General features: G+C 40.9%; 1 protein-coding gene across 2 annotated transcripts in view; it reads right to left on the reverse strand.

Annotated features, from left to right (window-relative positions):
- PLCB1 (phospholipase C beta 1) overlaps nt 1-25,924 on the reverse strand; it is a 408,321-nt gene that overhangs the window by 133,053 nt on the left and 249,344 nt on the right. For both annotated transcript variants that reach the window (XM_042789375.1, XM_042789376.1), the window contains exons 5-9: nt 22,370-22,449; nt 18,484-18,537; nt 17,813-17,888; nt 12,075-12,175; nt 10,580-10,746 (exon numbers count right to left, since the gene is read on the reverse strand). In XM_042789375.1, coding sequence (XP_042645309.1) covers nt 10,580-10,746; nt 12,075-12,175; nt 17,813-17,888; nt 18,484-18,537; nt 22,370-22,449 — 478 coding nt within the window. The remainder of the gene's footprint in view (nt 1-10,579; nt 10,747-12,074; nt 12,176-17,812; nt 17,889-18,483; nt 18,538-22,369; nt 22,450-25,924) is intronic.

Below are 25,924 nucleotides of genomic sequence, written 5' to 3' on the forward strand. Positions count from 1 at the left end.
TTAAACACTCAACATTTTCTCTTCCTCAAAACTTAAATGTTGGAAACACATTTATTTTAATGGATATCGATCGTCTAAATCTCCACAGCAGCTTTAAAAATCTCTATTGTAGCGAAGCATGGCCACAGTTCAGAGATTCTGGTAAGCAGAGGTGTTAAGGAGCACAACCCTTGGAACCTGTTATACCGTAAAACAGTGTTTTATTAATAGCAAGTAGTGTGTGTATATATATATGTATATATAGCATACGCCTGTGACAGCTAACTCCCACACACAAGTGTCCAGCATCTTGAATCAAGCATGTTTGTGTTACAGTTCACATTTAACTAGATCTCTATATGTAGTACCAAGCAGTTTCTTAATGGTTATCATCCTCTCTTTTCAGCCACAGATAGCTCTTTAAATCAAAACAGTTTCTAAAACATTAGCAGACACATATATACAAATAGGAGTATTTAATAATTTTTGAGGAGTGGGGGGAAAACCCCACTCTGGTGTAGGTAAGCAAGCAATCTCTCCTAAGCCTCAAGACTTATGCAGGGTGATCAGCATCATCTCCAAGTTGGACTGTGAAGAAATGCTACATCTAAAGTTAGCTAGAGAACCACATGGGACTGCAGCTTATTCCTTGGCAGGCATTTACTTTTCTGCTTTTTTCTTTTTTGTTCCCTGTCCAAATTCAATTTTGCTTAAAAGCGCTGGCCTGGTTTGTGCAGTCTTTACATTAGCAAGCCTCAGCTACTGTCTTCCCTACTCTCATCCAAGAGCGGGGCTGTGGCTATTAAAACCCCCAGTGAAGCTACAACTCGATGATTTCATCTGACATTGCAAGATAATGTGGAGCAACACAGAAACGTAAAGACATTCTTGCAGTGTCAAGGAATTCTGTCCTCAAGACCCACTTTCCCACCATAGCTACTGTCTACATGCAAACATACCTGCTGCTCTGGACTTTAGTTGAGGTCTGGAGCATGATCCAAGAGAAGGTGCTGAGGGCCCTACCACCTGGGCAGGTTCCATTCTTTACATCAGGACACATTAAGCAAAGGCAAACACAGTGAGCTACACCCAAGACTCCCAGCAGACATCTTAAGCTCGGTATTTCTGAACACTTTGAGCCCAAACGTCAATCATCTACAAAAATGACTGTGGACAGAAAGTCTGTGGCATCACAGGGTTTTACAGACACAAGCCCATTCTCCAGCTGCTCTTGACTTTTCAGCACAGATGTAGTAACAAACTGTTTCTGACAGGATATCCCTTACAGGATACGAGATGACAGATAGTTTAGATCCAATTAAATCTATAAAAACACTACAAACCCACCTTCACACTAGTTCCTACCTAGCAGTGGAATGAGCACTTCACAACATGGCAGATTTCTGAGACAGACAGACAACTAGGCAAGCGGAAAGATTTTAAATCAGACAGATAAAAATACCATTAATCCCAGCAATACTATAGTTATTTCCGAGAGACTTGAAAGAGGGCCACTACTGGAATATGTCACCGTCTTCCCAAACCTCTGAAAAACGTGCTCTGTTGAATGCCTCAGGGCGATCCTGGGAGATGTAATAATGTTAAATGTTGGCTTACTTCCAATTGCTAAATTGCATTAAAAGACATCTAAAAAGATATATTTTTTTTCTCTTAAGCAATACTTCTCTACATTAGCTATTAATACACTTGCCAAAAAGACTGTTATGCAGTATAATGGGAAGAGATAAGAGTAAAGTGTGAGCATGCTGTAGGTGGGAAAAAAAACGAGGAAAAGCCTTTATCGCAGCTAATATTTTTACTTCCAGAAACTTCTCCAGTGGAAGAAGAGATTAATAGTAAAGAATGGAAAAGAATGAAGGCATGGCTCCGGAAAGACAGTTCAAATACACTAAAAAGAAGGGGCTTCAGTGCCTTTAAAAGGACTTCCTTGTCTGTTCTTTAAACTTGTCTCTGCAGCTGCAGGCACTGCATTCTACCTTAATAACAATTACTTTTTTTGCCCTTTACTACCTCTGGTAGGCTGTGCCAGAACCATATTGTTAGGAAGCTTCTCTTCATTTCCAGCCTAAATTTATTCAAGGACACTTGATACCTCTGTGTTCTTTTGCCAACATTGTCCTTTAGCTTACCAGTTCTTTCTGCCTCCCCAGCATTTAACTCTGATGTATTTATAGGCAACAGTCATATTCCAGCTAAAGGATATTGTTAGAGTAGATGATTACATCTGACATTGTAAGAGAAACTTCCTCATATGGTCGTTGTATTATAGTAGTGCACACACTCCAACTATGTTAACAGCCCTGTTATGACAGATATCATACATACCACAAGACTCACAGATCATTGCTAGCTCCTCAAGGCAGAGACTGTTTATCTAGTAGAGTCAACCAAAGGATGAGGCAAAAAAAAACGAAAATGGCACATAAAAGGGGATGGCCAGATATCAATGAGCGCATTTGTGGCAGAGACATGAAATCTGCGCTCTCCTGTCACCAGTTCCAGATGTCACCCACTGGATCACAGCAGTCTTCACTCCCTTTGTCCTCATGGGCCCTTTGCAGCTGCAAAGCACCACATTTGTAGCAGGCATGATGAAGAGGCAAACCCCACAATGTTTATTCAAAGTTTATCTACATTTGCTTTCTTCAGCACTTGACTCCAGACTTGAGTCCATGCTGCTTTGTGTTTTCAGAAGTCAACTTTATCTGATATTCATCTTCAAATAATAAATCCTGCTGCTAAAACTTAATACCTCCTTGTGTTCCATCAAAGAGACAGTAAAGCAGCAACTAGCACAAAGAAGCTGGTTTACTTTTAGAGTAAGTTTTTGATTTTTTTGGGGGGCTCTGATAGTCTGAAGCTGAGTCAAACACAGTACAGGCAGGCAGAAGCAGAAAAAATGTCTCTCCATAACCCTTGAAATGCAGTATTGATGTAAGACTCTCTTTACTTATCTCTGAGTGAAAGCTCCAGCTGAAAGGAATGACAGATGTATAGTCCAAAACCTTGACTTGTGTTTGCTTTGTGGTCCTGTCACCCCGGGTTCTTTCACCCCTTTCCAATGTTAGGACATGAGGTTTAAGTCTGCCTTGTAAGGGATTGAGCCTGGGGCCCATCAGGTGGTCTGCCAGGTTTCCAGGACTGGGACAAGAGTGACTGGTATGATCAGCTTCTGTATTAGCTAGAGCAGGTCTGGCCTGGTCTGACTGAACTTACATTATCACGATTAGTTTATGCTCTGCGGTTCTGAAGATATAAATTCCACAGTAAGTCTGAAACTGTGCTGAACGCAAAATGGACGCTGGTATCAGTGGAGCTATTCCTGGTACCAGATACCAGTCCCAAAATGCATTTCTGCAGAGCTCATGCTTCTTTCAAAGCATTCTTACTATACACAGAAGATTAGGAAACTTGCCCTCCCTGGAACTGTAAACATATTTTTGATGTTTTCATTAATTCTAGTGCCAAGAGCAAAAACTAACTCTATGCAGAAGCACGCAGGTCTCAGATCCAAGACAGTTCCTACACTTTTAAAATGCAACCGAAGAATAAAAGGTAAAAATTTTTGCTTTTTTACTAAGCCAGATGCTACTGCATCTTTGCTCACTCTTGCAAAATCCATTATTATCAGTCCACATCTATGTTTCATTTTGTTATCAAGTTGTTACAGTTAAGTTAGAAAGATGAAGCACTTTACCTGTAAAGCAGATGCAAAAAAGCCTCATAACTGAGGATTTTCCATTCTAAAAGATTTTTACAACATTTAGACTTTTACTGGAGATACAATCTTCCAAATAACTGCAAGTTCTGAAATGAATTTTACAGCTTAACTAGTAACTAAAAACAAAAGAACTAAAAAGAAAATACAGTGCATTACAGAAACATATTTTGCAAACTCATTTTGACAAGTATAGTTTCCATTAATCTATTTATGGTGATACATTATTAATACTTACAGTTGCTGCATATATATATTTAAAAATAATTTTAAAATGGCTCTGTGGCAAGCTACCTAGCTTAGCATTTGTTGCTGACAGCATGGGATAGACTACAACTTTTGTGTGATTTATAAATTTTAAAGAGTAATAAATTGTGACTGGGATCCATTGCTCTGTTGTCATTTGAGAATGCAAAACAATGCTGAGAGCTCTTCTCTTGTACAACTGTAATGGTGGAAAGCACTGAAAATGCCAAAGATAATGTTTTTTTTGGTAAGTATTCTTAATTTCCATCATTACAGTTAGGAGGCCGAAGGATTTCAACCATGTTGTAACACTTCCTACAAATGTTTCAGTGCCAGAAAACCCCACTATTTGCCTGAATGGTTTATAATTCAGAATTTATGCTTTAAATATTATGAAGTGTGTCTTTAAAGTGTAGCCATGGTTGCATGGTACTTGTTTTTGACATTAAAATCTGTTGCCTAGGAAATGACCCCCTTCTGCCATCGAAAGACTCCTATGTGTAATTATTCTTAAGCAGTTACTAAAAGGTGAATTTAATGTGATAGGCTGAAAATGTTTATAATGTATTGATGTTTAAGGGAGGAAAAACACATTTGTGCTGAAGTGAATATTGCCTGGTGTTAAGACTGCCATGAGAAAAACACATCGTAAATGCTGTATAAAATAAAATATATCTTAATCTAATGTTAATTGCTTATTTTATTACCTAAGAAAAACCCAGCACAACAACTACCAATAAATGTGCACTAGCAAACCAGAATTAATACTGGAATTCAAAGAGAGTCATAGAACCAGCTCCCCTACAAACCTTCTAAATACATGTCTAACTAAAACTGATGTACGGTATTTCCAAATAGGTACAGTTGAGAAACTCTGGAGAAAGAAATGCTGTGAAATGTAAGAGGAAAGCTCTTTTCTGCTGTGTAGATCTAAAGGTTTGCCCCTTCAAAATTAAGTAGGCAGAGATAGTATTTAAACGAATGCATACTTACCAGAAAAAGAAAAATGAACAACTTTATGCCATTACTTACCTCAAAGATGCCTTCTAGTAAGTACAATCTGGTGTATAGATCCATTGACCAGGAAAATCTCTGCAGCACTTCCAGACTCTATTTTTAAAGCTCATACTACAGTCAAGACCATCTCTCTCAATAAAAGACACTCGAAAAATAATGGCTAATAATAATCTAACCCTTGTCTTGCTCCCACCACCAAGGACAGTGGGAAGCATATATTTCATTGCTATTCCACAATTCCAGCTTTTTCATGTCTCCATTCCCTCGCAGGCCTTGGCTTTGTGTTCCTCACTGTGAGTCTGGCACACAGCTATAGCTCTGCTGGCGTGCTTAGGGTCTGTAAGAGACACAGGATGCTCCAAGGGCCGAGACCACTTTTCAAAACTGACTGGTTTCAGAAGGAGAGGTTTAAACTGAGACAACGGGACTTGAGCTCTCAAAGCTCCGGGATCCTTTTGAACTAAGAAACTTTTAGAAATTAGTTACATCATTAAGTCAGGAAGACCCAGCACATTCCTGCACGATTTGCACCGAATTTATATGGTAAACTGCAGATAATTCTAGAAACCAGGACTATTGCTCCCAGGAGCCTGGACACTGCAAGCAGAGACAGCTGAAACTCAGCATCAATGTCCCGTCTCCCATCCATAACGTAACGAGATCCTGAACTACTTCCTTTTATACAAGACTTCTTAAAAATAAAAGCAAACAAGGAAACTCCCAATCAACCCCTTGGCAATCAATTTCTTGATATAAATCCTATTATCAACATGTTACCTTGAAAGGGAATACATCTAGCAGTTCTGCCAGCCACCCAACGCAAATGCTTTACAGCCTGAAAATACCAAACCGCAAGATGCTACTTAACCAGGCATAACAGCCCCCCAGCACGCTTCTGCTGACAGTGAGAGACTGCTCAGCAGTACCAGGAACTTCCTTCTGCTTCCACCTGATAAGGAAACATGCTATACATAGCACATTAATCTCCTTCCCTGTATGACACAAAACATTAATCACAACCCCTTGCTTCAACCACAGTAAAATACTACTCTAGATGTTTAACCTACGTAGGTGTCAAGCAAGCCCAGGTATCTGCTGATGTGGCAAAAGCTCAAGTGCATTCGAGTAATGCAATACCTAAAAATACATTATTTTTTTCGTTAGCAGGGACACAGGCAGCCTTTTTACTTAAAATTCTGCAACCTAAGGCCCTTATCTAGTAAGAACATTGGCATTTCATTTTACCAGGTACCTGAAGAGCCATGTTGTAATAGTTTAAAATATTATGGACAGGTCTTGATTACTGTGTTCAAAATACTGTAGTTTAGCTGCAAGAGGTGCAAAAAAAAAAAAAAAGGGCTATAAAGGTGATCAGAGAAATGGAGATTTAGATGTCAAAAGCATTTGACTAGTGCTGTCAAAGTTGAGAGACAGTACAATCATTCTTTAGAAATTCATTTAATTAGCTATGAGAAAGAATTTAAAGAGATACAGAGGATATGCATAGATAATGAATACAGTCAGATAGGAAATTAATAGAAGATATAATCATCAGATGAGTGAAGGTCTAGAACTGCCCAAACAGGGTAGTGGGTGCAAGGAGCCAGTCTGCTGTACAAAGGCACATAATTTCTATTTTATGAATTTGGATTTAAGATTTCCAGGAAGAATCCCTAACTCTCTTTAAAAGGACTTTTCGATGCATAAAGTTTTATTTGCTAAGAAGCATGTGCATCACACTCTCAGAAGTTGCCCAGGTAGATTCTGGCCAGAATTGCCCAGAAATTTCACTTCAACAACCTTGGGAACTGAATGTCAAGCAAGAATTAATATAATATTCAACGAAATTAAGTATAAGAGATTTTTACATAACTACACTCTCTTCCCACACCACCCATAAACTTAAGTGTATGCTTAAGTGATTTATTACATCAAGGCCAGGACGTTCTGCCTGTTGAAAACATGCAATTGCACTCCTACAGCATAAACGCTTTTAGCAAACGCTTTTAATCCTTGTGAATTGCAAGTAGTCAGTTTAATTTTGCATCTTGACATGTGTGCTACTGTGCACAGGGAAAAAAAGAAAAAAAAAAACAATATATATTTTATCTAACTTTGTGAAATGCGAGTAGAAGTCTAGGCCTTGTGGCCTTACAGAATACCTGAAAAATAAGGACATTTGCCACTTTGTTTCAGGCTTTTGCAAAAGCAATTTTCTCTGGCAGCTTAAACAAAGACTATATGGGCTTTAAAGTTCAAATTAAACAGAAAAGCTTGGCTTATTTCATGAGGATGCTGAACATGAACCCCTTTATTTCGGTGGGACGTCTGAACATTGGGTAGATTGTTTAAATAATTAAACATAGAAACACAACAGAAACAAACATGAAAGTGGACAGACCTTCACCATTTATGTGTATGTTCGTCCCTAACCTCTCTGCAATCAGATGTTATAATGGAACAAGATAGTGAACGGAGCATGTCAGAAAGGCAGCTTATGTAAACAAAAGAGTACCTCTGTGTGCAGGCATGTGCACACCCACACACATACATGCTGAGAAGATTCAAATGTTCAAGCTCTAGAACACTCTGAGGAAATGGGATTTAACTGGCACGAAGGCTGGCAATTTATATCACCTAATACTTGCAAATAGACCTCTAAAGTCTCTACCACCACTAAGTACTTCAAATCTCTCATTACTCACAAGAAACAGTTAATCACAAGTTTTGAATTTCTTTATGGTATTTTCCTCTGTTCTGGACCTGTATCTGTGATTTACTTCAAAGGAGTAACTTCTCTTTGCCAAGAAAGAACAAATACATATACCATGTTGTCAGAGCTTCTGGCTTGCGTCTTGAACCAAAACTCTGCAAAGCTGCTCCAAAAGTCCAATTATTTAATTGCATTGCTCTGGTGCAGCAGTGATGAAGTCATCCTTACGCTACCTGTAACTCCATTTCCCATCCTGCTGTTTATCATGTAATTCCCTGATGTCATTAACTCTGCCTTATATGTCTTGTTGTTACACTACTCCTCTCTTCCATGCACCGCTCTTCTGTTTTTTGGTGTACCCCATTAATTGTGAGCAGTTGTTTAGTTGGGACCTCTTCCATCTCACTTTGAAACACAGGAGCATAAAGGAGCATGTGGACAACAACCCTAAGCCCATCTCTCTTCATAGAGTTGTTGGGTTCCGTTTTCTTTGAGAACTATGCTGGATGAAGGCTTCTGCTACCTTCTTCCTTATTTTAGCTGCTGGTCTGGGTGCCTTAAGGTTTCCACCTGCTCCTACTGACAGCACCAGGGCCATTCCAGACATGCTACTCTCAACTGACTTCGACCCCAGCAAATAAGGGGACATAAGCAATGCCACTAGAAGATATGTGGCAGAACATCCGAGCAGCGGAGGAGGGAAGTTAAGGCCAACAAGTTCATGGGTGTATAACAGTGGACCACATCTAGCTGGTTTGAACATCCACAGGTCTACTGAAAATAACATCTCTGCTCAGTGGCCCAAGTAAGTCCACTTTCAGTGGCAGGGAAAGTATCACTGAAGCTGTCACTTTGGTCTGCCGTCCCTGCAATTCAGCCTCCGAACAGTCCTTTCCAACAGTGACAATCCCTTTTACAAAACTCCATATTAAAAGGTTAAATCATTACTTTGAGTATGCACGGTGACATTTTACAGACATGCAGCGTTTGTTTGCAATTATTCTATGAGTGTAGGATTGAGAGCACACCTACACTTCATTTAATATACAGTGAATTGCATTCCCAACTCGGAGCAGATGCATCGAAAATATTGTGTCCCCACGTCATTCCTGATTAGCCAGTTCCTGTAATTTTAACGCAGTAAGCTCGGGATTTGCAGTGGAGCATGGTTAGCAGCATGTGCAAGCTGCTGCAGCTCAGCTGCCAGACAGGGTGCTATGTAAGAGGTGGTGTCCGCAGCACAGAGGTGGCCCAAAGGTTGTGCCAGCTCTAGCAGAGTTTGCCGGACCTCAGTGCACAAGTTGAAGAGGCAAAAAAAACCACCAAAAACCAACCAACAAACCAACAACAAAAACCCACAAAAGGAATTAGCTCTCCATGACCCGTCTTTCCTTTGTTAAAGTTAGCATTTTCTGCAAGAACAGATTCTGTAAGAGTAATAGAAAGCATACCCAGGAAGAGAGGCACCTATGGAAGAACAAGTGCCTGCAGCAAATGTAACGTAATTAGAGTAAGCTGGAGGTGTCCCACAAATCCCATTTGTAGCGTGCTAGCAAAGACCACCACAGCACCCTGCTTTCTGAAGTTTGTTTCATACTTCCTCCTATTGCTAGTCAGGAGGTGATTTCTTTTTGTCGTTGGTGTTCTGCTAGCACACCAGCGCACCTCCTTCTAACAAATCCTTATTTTGGCTTATATGAAATGCCAATATTTGGGTAAAAAGAATGATCTTTTAGGTGCCAGACTTCCCTGTTGCTGATATGAAATAAGGTAAGCACAGAGCAATATTCTAATGTTTGCACGGATGAGAGAGGAGGTCACAACGTGCTTTCATCTACTCATTCTCACTGACGTCAAAAGACAGTTTGCATAAGCATGACAAAGCTGCAGGATTTAGCCCTTCATCAAAAGCTCTGGAAACACTAAATGTGATTGGACTGTGAAAGTAAGAAGCCTTATGAGAAAAATTACAAGCATTTTGCCTTGGGACAACACTGATCGCGGCATTGAGAGCCACAGGTTTCCTTCAGGAAGACATCAAGGTCAGAAGGCTTCCAGGGAGAGGGGTGGGAGTGCTTTCAGTTAACCTTAGACTTTTGGGAAAAATGTCTTTGTGTTTCCTCCGGATCCAAAATCACTGGACCAAAACATTTTTTTCATATTAGATCTCTTTTTCAGGATATTCCCATGTCCCTAAAATTTGTAAGGTATAAACACATTGAAATCTGGGGTAATCATTAGGATATGTGGATTGGAATAAAACAGGATGCAGACACAAATTTAATGCTATTTTAAGACTTGTGGTAGTAGCAAAAATCTGCAGAGATTTGAGCAAGAGTTCTCTCACTGATTTTGGCGAAATGCCCAGTTAAGACCTGACAACACGAGATTTTCAAAAGGGAATTTTCTGTGATTATAGCACAAAACACACACAGCTACTCTCACCCCTTACTTTGTGTACCATTTTATCAAAAAGCAGAGGGCTGAACTTACTACTAATATTAAATGACAGAATTATCATCTTCTTGGTTTCATCGTCACTGACTTTTTTCTGTAAATTTTACATTTCAGATGATGGTAAATAGTCATTGTGATAGTAAGGCTTCTGCTGAAGTTTGCATACAAGAACAACTGTTCTAAACTATCAATTACACATACTGAAGAGTAAATACTGAAACCAGCCCCATCCTTCCTAAATCGATCCCAACCAAATACATTTAAAAATGCACCACACGATGTCCCACAGGCTTGTATGATCCAAAAGCAGACAGCTGGAAACACAGTTTGATTCTGAATCAAATTCTGTTTTAGCACGTGCTGTAGGATATTTGAGTCATCGTTTCAAATCAAAAACCGAGTACAGCGAGAATATAAAAACTACTGACCTTTCTTTGCTAGATTACTGTTGGGTTCATACTTCTCAATCAGCTGTTGAACTTGTTCTTGCTTTAATGGTGGATAAAGGATTTCATTTAATCGTGGATCACGTTGCTTAAAATTTATAAATTCCATCATCTGATCAACGGTAAGGTATGGTTTGCTCTTGGCACCACTAGGGAAAAATTAAGCAACAGCGAAGCCATTAAAATACATTTCTCTGAAATCTTGTTGAAAGTTCTGTAACCTCCCGGGGAAACTGAAACAAGATTCAAAGTATTGTACAACAGAAACACTGTCCCACTGTATATCTGGACTAATTTACTTTGCCAGCATGTAACAACAACCTTTCTTTGTCAAACATCTAGGAGTAAGATTTTTAAAAGCATTCAGCATGATGGATGTCAATGAGAAGAGTTAGAGCAATGCTAGAAGATTTTTTTTTTAATTCATTCCCCTGAATTCCTAGAACTAAGAAATTTAAAAAAAAGAAAAAGAGAAAACAACGTGGAATTCAATACTGAGCTTTATTCTAGTATTTGCTGGGGTGTTTTTTATTTTTTACAAACCTGCTAAAAAATGCTAGGCACTCTGCAAAGCAAGCAAAAAGATGCCTATTTAGAGAGTTAGTAAACAGAGCAGAGTTTGGGTACGATCTGTACCCAGATGGAGCTCCAGGAAGCATCTGAGCCAGGAGACGTGCTCAGGTTGACTACAGCTCTCGGGACCGGCCTACCTCCCCCCTGCGAGGCAGCAGTGGAAAGTCCACCCCTGGGTTCAGTGGGACCAAACTAGGCCAAGGCTGCATTCCTCTCAAACCTCAACCTTCGAGAAAAATGAGCACAAAACAAGGACGCCCATGTTGCAAAGATACATTCACCAGTTGCTTTGGTGGTCTTGGGGTGTATGTTGGAAATTACTTTGCTTGCATGTTGTTTCATGTTCCCACTCCACTAATCGGGCTCTGCTGACACTGGGAAGTACAACGACTTGATGGAAGGGGTAGAAGCAACACGAGTTATGTAGTATGTAACTCAGTGTATGAAATCTGTCGTAGCTGGCTGCTAATTTAATTTCACGGTGTGAATTCGTGATGCACAAATCCTAAAAGTTACTGCATTTTTTGCAACTCCTGATTAAACTTTTGGGGGTGATTACACAAATTATCATGCCTATTGCACGCTGTTATTGCTTATTAGTCTTCTTCCCTTACTTTCATGAAAGCCTAAACTATCCTAATCCATATAGAAAAACAAGACCAGGTGGTTCTGCTTCTCTAGGAACAAATTACTTTAAAGCTCTGGCCATTAGAAATGGAGGCAAAAGCTTGGGAGAGAAGGAACCCTTGATCCAAGGTTAAACAACAGCCCTGCTAGACCCTGAAATCTGTTCTTGGCAATTGCTGCGTGCTGCTGTAGTCTAAATAACCTACTTTGCCATCCCCTGCTCAGAAAATCAGTGAAGGGGAAATAAATAAATAAATAAATGAGCGTTTTTTCTTACAACTCAGAAAAGATGTGGTCGATCTCGGGCCGAGGGCAGAGGTTGTTTAAGAACACCCTGTACACGTCTGGCGTGAAGTCATCTTGAGGGATTGAATCGTTCTGTGAAATGGGGAAAAAAACCAATGAAAGAGTCATACAGCGCTTTTAGATGTTCTTTGTAAACAGACCACTCACTACTGCGCTTCTTTCAATTCCCTCCCTGCAACTTAAAGGAGCCCAGATTGTGTGGAATAATAAATTCCCCGGAGTAACGGAGCAGCTTAAAGAGTACATCTTTAAGAAAAATGCAAATGCATCTCTGATCTTCGTTTCCATAAGGCCAAGTTACCTCTTTCCCTGAGCACCTGTGAAGAAGAGAGGACGGCCATCTCCCCACCCACCCCCCTATCTATAGCATAAGTAGCTATGTCAGTCCCGACGAAGCCTCTGAGCCGGGTCCCAGTGGGGCGGCCGGCCAGCGGTGCTCAGCCCGCGTGCTTCAGCGAGCAAAACAGCAGCGCTGCAGAGGACGAGCACGTCGCTCATCTTTCCAAAGCTCCCAAAGAACCGCCGAACGAACTGGGTCACTGAGTCATTATTAATACACTTGTTCTCTGACAGCAGCAGAAACGTTTCCTTTTCCTTCCTGAAGATACATGCTCAAGATACTGCAATTCTGGGCAAGACTCACGCCGTGTAGTTTTTCCACACATCTTTGTCCTAAACACTCAGTGTAACGCATTTGGCAATCAGATTTCTTTTACAGAAATTGATAAAAACGCTCTCCTGTAGAAGAGATACAAGCATTTTTTTCTTACATTTTCTAAAATTTAGAACAATGTACATTTAATCCTGCTTCTAGATGACACTTTCATCAGCCCCGTTATAACTGTTGGCTTTTCTCTGAAAAAAAAAAAGAATTACTGTTTTTAACTGGAGGGAATTACTGGACTGGATAAGTCCTTTGAATGAAGCTAAGAGCCCTCCTCCCACTTACACGCACTGCTTTCAAGCTCCTAACTTTTGCAGAAGACAGCAAGGGCTGCCTCTTTAGGGGAGCTAGGAAGAAATGAGAACCCCAAGGAAAGTGAAGAGCATTTTTCAGCACAGAACAGTAACAGAGTAACAGTGTGCTCACTGGCTTCTGCCTTTGCATCAGTGCACCGAGAAAGGAAAATGACAAAAAAGCTTGTATTTTGTGCAGAGGAAACCTTAGAAAGGAACAAAAAAAAGAGGAAAACAAAAACCCCATGAAACGTAAATACTGAAAATTCGATTTTTGAGTTTCCTCCGTGCAAGCTACCTTTATCAAAAGCTATGACATGCAGTTACCAGGAGCACCATGGGGCCATGTGGTGCCTCTCCACGGCTCCAAAACAATGCCCAAATCTGATGAACTGGAGGAGGAAAATTGTAAGTTGGACACAAAGCCATTTGCTTTTAATTGCCATTGAACCTGGTCGTCTCAGAAGCAAACTGCTGATAGAGGAAATCACTGATTTTATTTATTCTGCCTGTTTAATGGCGTTGCCAAGGGAACCAGAAGCGTCAATTCAAGTCTTTGTTAGACGGAAGAAACTTTTCTGTATTTTTCCTGCTTTAGGTTAAAATAAATAAATTAAATGAATGCCACAGGCATCACTTTATCTCTCCTTTCATCTATGAAACCTGCAGAGGCCTGAGAGGGCTTTGTACCATGACCATAGCTCAGCGTTTCTGTGTGCAAGCGCAGACTGAACCTGACCCAGCTCCCGCTCCGACCAAGCCGGGCTGTTCCGCTGCTCCGCCTGGGTACCCATCTCCAGGCTCCAACGGTCTAAGGTCACCAGCCATTAGACCTTCGTGCCTTCCTTTTTTTTGGCACACCGCATGAGTGGCTGCAGGGTGAACTGGTTCAAGACTTAACCGGTCAGAACAACCCTGTGCACTTCACTGTGGGATCAGCTCACCGAGCCAAGCAACTCACTGACGGCACAACTGCTAAAGGGTGCAAGGGTGGATGGAGAAGTGTGAAACCTTAAGTTGGAGGATGGAAATAGCTCCTTTCAGCGACAGCTGCCAGTGACCCTGAACTACGTGTGAAACTGCACCCGCTACACTTGGAAAAATCTGAGCTGCAGTGTTTTCAGTTGAGAGTAGAACTGCTGATACCTGTGTTTTCCTGAAGGCCAGGATTCATAAAGCTTGTGAATTTTCTTGTTAAAGCTGGCACCCTACTCCCCTCTGTTCCCTCTATCTATAATACCTATTCAGCAGGTTACTGCTCCTTAGCCATTGCTTCTCCTAAGGGCATATTAAACGTTGATTCTGTAATTACCACAGAATTACAGTCTCCCACTGACCTACTATAATTTTTCCTTTACAGGGGATCTGAAGGTGCTCAACACTGAACAAAATGTGGGTCTTTTCCGATAACCCGAGATCCAGGTTTTTATTTACTTGGTTTCAGTTATAAAAATATATCTCAGTTTCCCAACAACTACCTCCAAACACCTATCTAAAAAGAGGATAACCAACACAAGTCTTCAGGCATAAATACAGAAACTTTTAATAATGAATTATTTTCTACCAGTAACACGATCGGGGGTTTACAAAACACAGAGAACTAGATGGGAGACGAAAGTCTTGCTGCAAGCATTTGCCACCCCAGGCACAACCTCAGACAACTATATTTGGATTCCAAAAGCCTGCGTGCCAAAAGGGATTAAAATACGCTGCCCTCTTCCTCAGCCTGGTCTGAGCCATCCACATTTCAGTGGAACCACCCACACACCTTATGTGAGCATCTCTTTTTTGCGACCAATGAACAAATCACAAACTTTCTGTACCACATGAGACCATTCCTCATTTCCAGCTTTGCTGAATATTTGTATACAACTTTATTCTGTGATTAAGACACTACTAATTTCAAGCAGTGGTGATTTATGATTTGTCTGGTAACCTGCCTGCTTCTATAATACCTGTATCCATTCTGTTATATATTTGGCAGCACGAGAACTAATTCAGATTATTTGCACAGAGAGGACTCAAAAGTTGATTGTTTTGTTTCAAGTTAACAGTCAAGCTCACTAGTGCTTCATTGTGAACCTCTACATCAGCTGGAAGGCAGAAAGCAGTCTTCACAGCCCAACAGGTGGCTAAAATAAAGCTCTTCAAATTCTATTTAAGGTACCTTTGACTGAAACCAAAGCAAACAAAAATAGCCAACAATAACTAAAATCACACCCCTCCCCAAAAGTAGCCAAGATTTAAAAAACATTCCTCTGCTTTCGGATCTACTGGATGACAAATGCTGCTGCAAACCAGATCACACAGGGCTTTGTTCTGCAAGACTCTATACATGCCAGGTCCAACCCAGAAATACATAAATAAATAAATAAATTCGCACTTTGAAAATGTGTTTGACTTGAAGTACGTGGGTCATCCCACTGCAGTCATGCTCAACTGCTCAGCCGAATCAGGGCTGGAGTGCTCAGCGCCGCAGAGAATCCATCCCTAAATATGAAATGAAGACTTTATTTTCAGCACTTCTGGGGATCCTCTCCGGTGCTGTTGTTCTACAGCAGGATGAAGGCAATTACCCAGGCAATGAGAACTCTTCCTCCTCTTGCACTAAACGCAGTGCCTACGTGTTGGCCCATGAGGTCTCCTGGCAAGCACACAGGCAGGGAATTTGCCAAAGAAGCGGGGCTAGCGGATGCTGAAGCTGGTAGTGTCACAGACAGGTCCATGCAGTGATGCTACGCCCCGGCAGAGCGGCTGAGGCTGCTCTATGCTCAGCTCACTGCGTAGCACAGACGAGGGAATGTCCCAGCCTTGAAGCTGTGAATCAGGAAGACGGTGACAAATGGTGACTCGGGATCCTTTTACCCATGACTCTGAAGTTCATTTTGTGTTTTAGAGTCATCCACAGGTTCTGAGAGGTGCATCAAAACATCATGAGGAACTCAAGGCCAACGAGCCCCATATCTTCCTAGAGCAACGAGGGGTGTGGAAACCAGGGGAGAAAATCTTTAGAAGGATCTTCATGAGGCATGAACAAAAAAAAATGAAAAACCCTAAGCTGTTAAAGTCCGTGAGAGACTTCCAGGAATTCTCTGAATAATTTGGTGTGATTTTGCTGAGCAAGATTCCACCATATTCATGTCTTGCAAAATGCTGGAGTCCAGTGCTCTTCCAAGGCTTTACAGAAATACCATTTGTCCTGCAGTACAATGGGGCAGAAGGGTTGGAAGTTGAAGCCAAGAATTCTACTTGTTCAAACAAACAGGAACATAAAGGAAAAGAGCTACAGCTGAAGTACTGATTTTCTTCTAGTCCATTACCTCTATGATATTCAGTTTCATGCTTCTTAAGCACTTAGCTTCTAAATTTTTTTTTTTTAAGATGATCAACAGTTTTCTTTGTTGCGTGAAGCAGGCTTGTCTTCTGTCCCAACCAAAGAAAGGATCTAGTTTATACGATGGATAATTTTCAAGATGGTATCCCAGCAACAAGTATCCATCAATATGTATATGTAAAATTTGCTCTACTTAAATAAACAGCAGAAAAATATTGCAGTTCTTTTCAAGGACTCCAGTGATGTTTAGATTTTTTTTTTTTTCAGATACAGGTAGTAAACAGAAGTAATAAATCAACCGATTTATAAAGCAGAGTTCTTTTGCTCATCTTGTCTTGTTTGCTAACAATTAAATGAAAACCCATCTTTAAAACTATTCTTTCCATATATCCAACCTCACAACCTTACCTACAGATAAGATTATTATAAACTTTTATACCTATTTTACAGACATTCCTTGGAATTTTATGGAGTTAAGCTCCCAAACCTATTAAGGAAGGTCTCATTAGTAACGGGTATCTGAGGTTTGGCTTGTGAAGATTGTGCTCCATCACTCTTCTGGAGCTGTAGCAACTGGCTCTGTAAACTACTGGGGAAGCAAATGCCAAGCAAAGATCACAGCACAGTTTTCTACAAGAGCAAGGGATGAGGAGCTCCAGGCTCTCCTCTGCTACAGACTGGTTCTGCCCCACCTCTTGGACCTCTGAACATAGGAATTATCCTGTAAGAACCTTCTTGGAAGAGAATGTCCACCTGGGAGGAAAGAATGAGGACATCTTCACTCCAGCGTTAAGTAGGATCATCTGCATGAGTTCATTCCTCTTGAAAAAAGCCTTCCTGAGGGCGAGGTACCATCCTGCAAATGCTCCAGGTTGAGGAAATCTCCTGCACTAGCATCATAAAAAGGCTGCATCCCTGCAGCATTAACAGCTTTGACACAATAGTATTTCAACATTTTCTCCATGCACCTTTTAGATAAGTCACAGTCAGTTGAAATTGTCAGTTAAGCTATAGATTTTTATTTTTTGTGAGAAGGAAACCGACTAGACCATTAGCTACACCTCGAGCTAACACTGCTCTGAGATCATGACTTGAAAATTGTGCAACAGTTACCCATTCTTAAAATGTTCTCACAGAATTTCTCCAGGATAGGTTACACAACCCCCTGCCCTTTCCTTTAATCCATTCACACTTCTTCCAGGCACTCCTGGTCCCTACATAATTTCCAATCAAAGGTACTCAGATTTGCAGAGAGGTATCAGGAACTCCTCTGTGGGAAAGACAGACCTGCTGCTGAGGAACTACCCAGAAGCAAAGGCAGCACAGCACAACCAGTCTTGAACACACTCAACAGAGAGTAAGCACTGCTGAATACTAGCAACACTTTGTAAGGGCCAGGAATAAATTCAGATGCTTACCCTTGAAGATGGAAGATTACAAGCTTCCAGCGCAGTTTCTACCCGTTTTCTGTCAGCGGAAAACAAGCGGTATATGCTGCAAGACAGACAAAACAGAGGGAACTGGTTTAAAGACATGCCTTAACGGCCCAGGTGGCTTAGAGACTGAATATCGCTTCCCAGTCTATCACATCTTTAGCTATTTATTGCCATTTGCTGGCTGCTTGGTAACACAAGCAAGTTTCATGATGCCCACAATAGGTTTAACTCTACCCCACACAAGCCCCTATTACAGTAAATAGTTATTTGCGAAAGTCACCACTGCTCTCTTTCAGATTACTCCAGCGACATGGAATTTGAACATATTTATACTCATGACATGCCTCTGAGGTAAAGAAACTATGGTTGTTTTTTGGTTTTTTTTTTTTTTTTTTTTTGATTTTACATAAGTGGAATGGACAAGGGCAGAGAAGCTAAATGTCTTGCTCAAGATCACAAGGGCAATCTATGCCCAAATGGTATTCAAACAGAGGCATCCTGAGTATCACTGGCCACTCTTTCCTGCAATACATATGAAAAACAGATGATAAAATTATTATTCTAAACACAGTGGTCACTTGTTCATCCCAAACATATATTCACACTCAAAAGTCAGAAGAGACTACATGGCAAGGAAAGGGAACAGAACTTACTTCTTCAGAGGAATGCGCCCTTCTGGAGTCACCTGCAGCTTAAGTTTCGTGTAACTGTGGAGAGAAAAGCATCCTGTTTTATTTTTACAGCATTTTCAAGTACCCGTCCACCAACTTTATAGCTCAGTGCTAGTGCTCTGATCACACGGCAAGTTCCACTCTGCTCTTTCACCCAAAATGAAAACCTGTTGTGGTATCATTAATAAGTAAATAACTTTTCCTTCAACACTAATGCACCTGTAGTGTCAAACACTGTCTGACTTGCAAAGGGACATTGCAAATACCATTAATGCACAAATTTATCTTCCCCCTCTGCCCCCAAGCTCCTGCTAAACCAGGCTGCCTGCCAGTCTATCAGCAGACTGAACTGCGGCACACAGGCTACACAACTTGACTGGAAAGGTGGCTGTACGCCTCTTCCAGAGGCTGAAATTGTCACACCAACATCTCTGCCGCCCTAAGCCCTCCCCATAACACATCTGTGAAGGTTTCTCCATTTGACCCTGAATGTTGTCACTCCTCACCTGGAAGGAAGTCAAATCACTGGCAACTGAAATAAATGTCTCTGTACCAGCAAGAATGTCAGTATCTTCGGCAGCTCTGGGCAAGCCCAAGACGTGTCCAGCATGAAGCAATATAAAAATTACATGCTGAAACCATCCACAGGCAGGCAATTATCCAGCTTTTGAACCAAGTATTTAGAGCATCTCAGTATCTCAGGACCTGTGACTTCTCTCACACGCTCATTAAGGCAGCAGAATGAGGACTTATCTTCCTCTGTCCAAATCTCTCAACATACTGACTGAAAACCTACTGAAGTCATCCAGTAGCTTTAATGAGAAGCAGTTGGGCCTACAGCTGCTATCCTATGATCCTCCCAGTATGTGAGGACTACTGGCTACCAGCATAATATCTACCAGCAGCAGCCTGCAAAGGGCACAACTTTTTCAGTGCTTCATCTCCTCCACTTGAATGTAATTAAAACTATAAATGAGTTTTGCAGTATATGACCTGGTGAAAAATGTGGCAACATTAAGAGGACTTTATTTTGTTAAAAAAAGAAAAAAAAAAATTCACTTTACTCACTGGTCTACCAAAAAAAAAAAAAAAAAAAAAAGAAACCGCATGGTTCTAATAAACTTTAAACTTTCCTTTTCTTCCCAACCAAAAATGGCATTAGCAACCGCTTCAAAAAACAAAGTATGTGCTAATATCCTTAACTAGGATAGGAACATTTTCACAAATCCTTGTTTTCTCATATGCATATTCTGGAAACTGAAATCTCTTGTGCTACTGTTTCACCAAACAAAATCATCATCCCCTCTGCCCCATCTCCCAGCCCTGAGCTCGATTAAAAAGAAAAAAAATCATAGTGGTTTGTAAAAAAGGTTTATTTTGCCTTCTATTTTTTTGAAACTTTTGAGAACATTCTGGTCCCATTTAGTGTTTTCCTCTGTAGCCAAGAAAGCTAGAAAAAAAAACGAAAATGGGAAAAAAAAAAAAAAAAAAAGAATTCTGAACTTCAGTTAAAGCAAACTAAAAACGTGTGTCTGAAGAACAGTCAACCCCCGCTCCAGTACTTGCCACCTTCTTTTCTCCCAAATTCCTTGCTACACATGGGACGCTATTTTTGCCCCTGCAGCCATTATCCACCCATTTAAGAAAACCAAGCCTGTTAAAAAGATTTCTAGGAGATACTCTCATCGGTAACAGCCGAAGGGACTCATCTCAGCAGTGTGGTGCTGACACCGAGAACAACCAACGCTGGACGGAACGCGGAGCCAAGGTTTCCACAGCGCACTCACCCTGTGCTCATTACTGCACTCGTCAGAATTTCAGTAGCAATGTATTCCAGACTCCATTTTTGCACCCCAACACAAAACTACACTGCGTGGTTACAACAGAGCAATGAGCACATTATAAACAAAATGGCAGTTTTTATTAACCACCCCCCTCCCAAATTAACCCTATTCTTCTCATCTGACCAAACCACAGGAAAGCTGCTCAAGCAGTTCATTATTGCACTTCCAATGCTGAAAGGGACTGAACGCCACAAAGAAAACAACCTTAATTCTGCCTTAATGCAATTTGCTTTTCTATTTCAACAAAAGGGTTCTGACAGGACTGCAACCAACCCTTTGCTTAGTACACTAATTGTAATGGGGAAATATTTTTAATCTTCAAAGTCAAAGATTTCTTAAGTGACTCTGATTTGGCATCTGTGCAGAGGACCCTGGAAACTTTACAGTTCCCAACTGATTTATTAATTAGTGGAAAAACAAAAACACACAGGAATGCCATGCTTGCCTGATACCGAATCTATACAATGTGTCCAGTGACTTCATCTTTAATTAATATTGCTTGAACAAGCAGGGAAGAATGGTTGCAAATAAGACTGGCTCTTCTATCCTGTGTGATAACATGTTTCTCCTTTGAATCTGATATAAAAACACCCATTGAGTACAATCACAATCCTCCCCATTACAGACCTGTCAGCAAAGTCTGCTGGTCACCTGGGGATCTGAGTGGTAAGGGGCATGAAATAATAATATCAAATCACTCTCGTAACTCATCTACAACCTATGGAGCTGAAGGAGGTCCTCTCTGCTCTTGCTCTTACACCTGGGTCTTCTCAGGTTAGCACAGCGCTTTCTTCACTGTGGAGCCAAAAGGAAATGTTAAATGTTTCCATCCACTTGGGATTTTGTTTGCCTAATATATCACTGCTGTCCCAACACAGCGTTATCAGACACACAGCCGTAGTTCCTGCAACATCCAACCTTCAAAGTTCCTTCAAGAATTTCTGTTGGCTTCAGCAGCACCCCAACGAACACCATGAGAAGGAAACACACACCCCTCCTTGCCCTCCTTCCCACAACAGCCACCTATGAATACGTACATGGGATTAAAATTAAAGCAGTTGGAAGCTTTCGGACTAAATATGGGCGCATCTAATAAAATTAGGCATGCACAGCCTTAGAAAGTCCAGTAAAATGGTGGGTTAACTTGCTTCTTGGGTGGAGGCAAGGTTTAGGAACCTAAGCCCCAGTTTGGTATTTAGCTGGGCTGAGCCTCTGTCTGTGAACAGAAATTAAGAGATGTCTGGGGGAGACACAAAGCTGAATTTAACCAGCCAACTCGTAGGCTGGGGAGGGTATATCTCCTCTTTCAGAACCCCAAAAGGCCAGCAAGTACCCCAGTTCAATACCATCCCTATCTGGTAGGCTTTGCCATGGTGTTCTCAACACTATCACTTAGGCAAAACTCCCTCAGCACGTGCACTTATTACCCAGCTGAGAACAGCTAATCTCAGGTTTAGTTCTCTTTCCTTTTGGAGGTGTGTTTTTACACCCCCAATGATCTTATCAACAGCTTTCCTGCTTCATTGAAAGCAACTCAGAATCTGCGCACTGTGCAAAGCCATCTAGATGAATGGATTCACAGCTTCCCTCTGAATCACATGAAAAACAGAGAGATTAGACCAAGGAAAATGGACTTCTTGCATTTCTCATTTTTTGATCAATAACAGAAAAAGGGGAAAATAAACCAGAGGCAAGTCAGTCCAGAATATTCTTTCATTTTAAGTGGGGAGGGTCAGACTACAGCTGAAGCTACTACTTTGGTACAAAAGGGGAAGATAGCATTTAATTCCAGTGGCTTTTTTCCTATGACTTAGTAGCTTGTAACAAGAATCCTAACAAGATTTTTGTTTAAATTATGCTTAGATACAGGCTCTTTAAAACCATGAGAAAGGACAGCCTGTGTTTACAAAAGTGACAACTCATCAAAGCAGAAACAATAGATGACAATGTGACTAACAAGCAAAGAGGAAAATGACGCAGAGAAAAGAGCAACACCCACAGCATTACATGCAACGGCTACTTACGCTTTTTCCAGAAATGCGTCCCTTGACATGTTCTGTGCCAACAAATTTGTTGCCAAACTGAACACTTCATCTGACCATTCCTATAGAGAGAAAATTTGATTAAGTGAAGCTTAGTTTAGATGTTTACTTACACAATGCAAAATATTTTTGAAAATTATATCATTAGTAAAAAGTGCCTAATTAAAGTCTGAACTTGATTTTTCCAATTACAGCTTCCTTCCTCATCTGCAAGACCTGATTTTCTCATGCTGCAAAAAATGAAGACTATTACAAGTATTTTCTTAAAGATATCCTATTATATATATTGAATTGAAAAAAAAATAATCATATGAATAAATGTCTGATGCAAACCACATTCAAGTTCCTGGAAGATGTGCAACAAATGCCTCAGAAAATTACATTTTCTTGTGTGTTGGACACTGTTCTTGTTGACACACTAGGAATTTAAAAAGGAGCCTCTGTACCACCATTCTTACACAATGAAGATGAAATGGGCTCAGATCCCTCTGAGCACAGACAGACTAGACATGGTGGGATACAGACTACGCCACAGCAAGTCTCTTGCTTCAATGTCCCCTCTTGTAAGAGCTTGTTATGGGAGCCTCGCATAGCTCTCTCTACAGATCATGAAGTAATTCAGACAACAAATTATCTTTTAGGGTGGATACGGAATTAAGAACTGTAATTACTGACTCTACCTAAAATCTTACCAGTCAACGCAAGAAACATGCTTAAAAAAAAAAAAACCAAAACAGCAGAAATATATAGGAATAAACGTAAATTATTCTGATATACAAGGAAGAACATGCAACTCCAGATAGAAAAGCTCCTCTTCCCCCTACTGTACATCCTCACACTGTGGTCCTATCCCTCCCTAAATTATTTTTGCCTCTTGTTACCCTGACGTAGGGAAGAAATGTCCTCTAGCAGCTCATGGGAATCCCCCCATCTCCGTCTGCAGGCACTGTTCTTCCCCTGGCTCTTCTTCACCTTTCCTCTCTTTACTTTCCTGACTTACTTTTCTAATTTCTGTGTGTGCTGCTTAAGTCCTTCCCTTAAGGTTTCTGACCTTTCCCAGGTTCCCAGCAAGACTTATCCACGATTATAATCCGAAGTTTAGACTCCCACTGCTTGTCCTGTCACTCTCCTTCCTTGCAGGTCTCTCCTGCAGCTTTTCATTGACAATTTCAGCACATTTTTCCTTGCTAACTTGGTGCTTATTTACAATCTTTAGTTGCAATGCTTTTTAATCACAACTGCGGTTTTGGATTGGCTTTGTTTCTGCCCTTTAAAAGGAAGGGCAGAGAATAAACAATGCCTTTGCAAACAATGTGTTGTTTGGTTTTTTTTTTTTTTTTTTTTTTTTTAATTGAAGTTTTCTGAGTTTTCTTTGAAACTAAAATTGAGTTTCCTTTCATATCGCTCCAGATGCAAAATTCCCATTGCAACACAGCCTCTCAGATACATACTCTTTGGGAAGTATTCTCTCTCCTTGGTTCTTCTTTTTCTTGAGAAAAAAATACAAAAAAATGGGTATTTCATCCTGACAAAAATTGATAATGACAAAAAGTATCATTGCTTCCAGTGAAGCAAATGTTGCCACATCACTTGGGAGCTTATGAGCTTGTTTTACCTAAAGAGCCTGAGGTTTCCACATGAATAGACGATTGATTTGAGAGAGGTTCAGAAGTTACATTTTTTTCTATATTTTTTTTTTAACGTGATAAGGTTTTTTTTCCTAAAGTTATCTTTGTCCCGAAATGCGTCTCGCACAGTCACTCCCAACAAGGACGAGATAAGGCTACCTATATGCCTGCTGTTATATGGGCCTTTGATACCCTTCAGCTATCAGATCCTTAAGTCCACCCCATTTACAACCTCACCCCTGAGCAGCTGAGACGACACATCTCCCTGTGACTGGTATTTCTGGCAGAGAAACCTGCCTCCCTCAGACACAGACTTGTTCCGGAGGCCACCTCTCGTGACCACTTCCATTTTAATTCTTTAACTGTTTTTCCTTCTCAGGTCTAGTTTGGAAAAAAAACCAAACCAAACCAAAACAAAACAGGGGTGTGAGAAAGAACAAGAGAAGGAATCGGGTCCATTAGTGACACAACTGCTCTGCTGTGACTCTTGGAACAGAAAGTGTATTAAGTGCGGCATCTTTTTTTCTTCTTGGCAATTCATTTTTCCAGGCTCAAAATAGGCTCATCTTGTAAACACTGCTTTGCTCAGGCACTAATAATAGCAGTTAGAACTTCTCCCTGTGACACTAACGGCTGCAAAGATTAATAGCAACATAAAATATTATTTAGAAATTGAAAATACATTGGCTTTTAATAGATCTTGACAGACTTTGTTTTGATCTCACTGGTTCTCCTGGGCTTAAAACTGAAGAATTTTGTAGGAAAAAGGAGTAGGGCACTTCAGGAGCATCCCACACCCCAGTTCTTCCTCCTCTTTGTCCAAGTGTTTGTTGACAGGAATGTAAGGAAGACTCAGTTATTACGTCCCTGTCACAACCCACAACCATTATTTATATAAACAGTCTTGCCATGTTCCTTTGCTAGCTTTTCCTGGCTCTTCAAAGCAATTGCATTGCTCTTGCCAAATTTCCTAAGGGCTACCTGCAGGCTGAGCCATTTCTAATGACGCAGGTGCCAAATCAACAAGGCACAAGCAATACTTGCACATTGCCTCTCCCATTCCAGCCACCACAGAGCCACAGCCAAAGAGCCAAGATCAGGAAATGTGCCAAGGATCACATCATCTTTCCAGTCACTGGTCTGAACCCTCAGCAGGAGGGGAAACAACAGCCCTGAGCACAGACCCGGAGAAATAAAGGAGATGCTCTGGACTGACTTTGATTGGCTTGCGTCAAGCTGTGAGCCAAGATGCGTCTCACTGCTTTAGCTACCAAATGGCTCCGTTTCCCTGGTTTTGCTGCATGGTACAGAGTAAAGCCCATACTCTAACTCTGTGTACGAGGCACTCTTTACCAGCAGCAGCAATTCCAGAAGGCAGCGCTCGGTGAGAGCGCTCCGCAGGGTAGAAAGCTGTTATGTGTAGAAAGAAAACAGCCTACTGCGGAAAGGTTATAACAGCCCCTGAATCACCGTGGTAGCTGCAGACTCCTGTACAGATGCAATACAAAAGGAAAATATAAATTTAGGTATTTTGAAATAGGACTGTGCTACTGCCAAGAAACTGTTTGCAGACTGGAAGCCTCTGATCCCGTTTGGTAGCAGAAGAACCCAGCCTTCTGACATTCAACTCGAAGCAAGTCACATCCATCATGATAAGAGCTCCCCCCAACTCGATCTCCTCTTGGCTAACGTCCTGTTACACTAATTCATATTTATATCATTCCTGTGAACTTTACTAACAAATTATTTAGCTGTTCTGTGCTTTGGCAGGCAGCGTCTAAGCAGCAGTTCATTTGGAAATCTGTTACTGAGTGAAGTGATTTCTCTCCTCTATTACATGCATCAGGATACATACCGTAAGACATTTATCTCAACAGAAGAGATTAGACTTTTTTCATAAGAAAAGACA

This window comes from Tyto alba, unplaced genomic scaffold (assembly GCF_018691265.1).
Source record: "Tyto alba isolate M040663 unplaced genomic scaffold, T.alba_DEE_v4.0 Super-Scaffold_16, whole genome shotgun sequence".
Taxonomy (NCBI): Eukaryota; Metazoa; Chordata; class Aves; order Strigiformes; family Tytonidae; genus Tyto; species Tyto alba.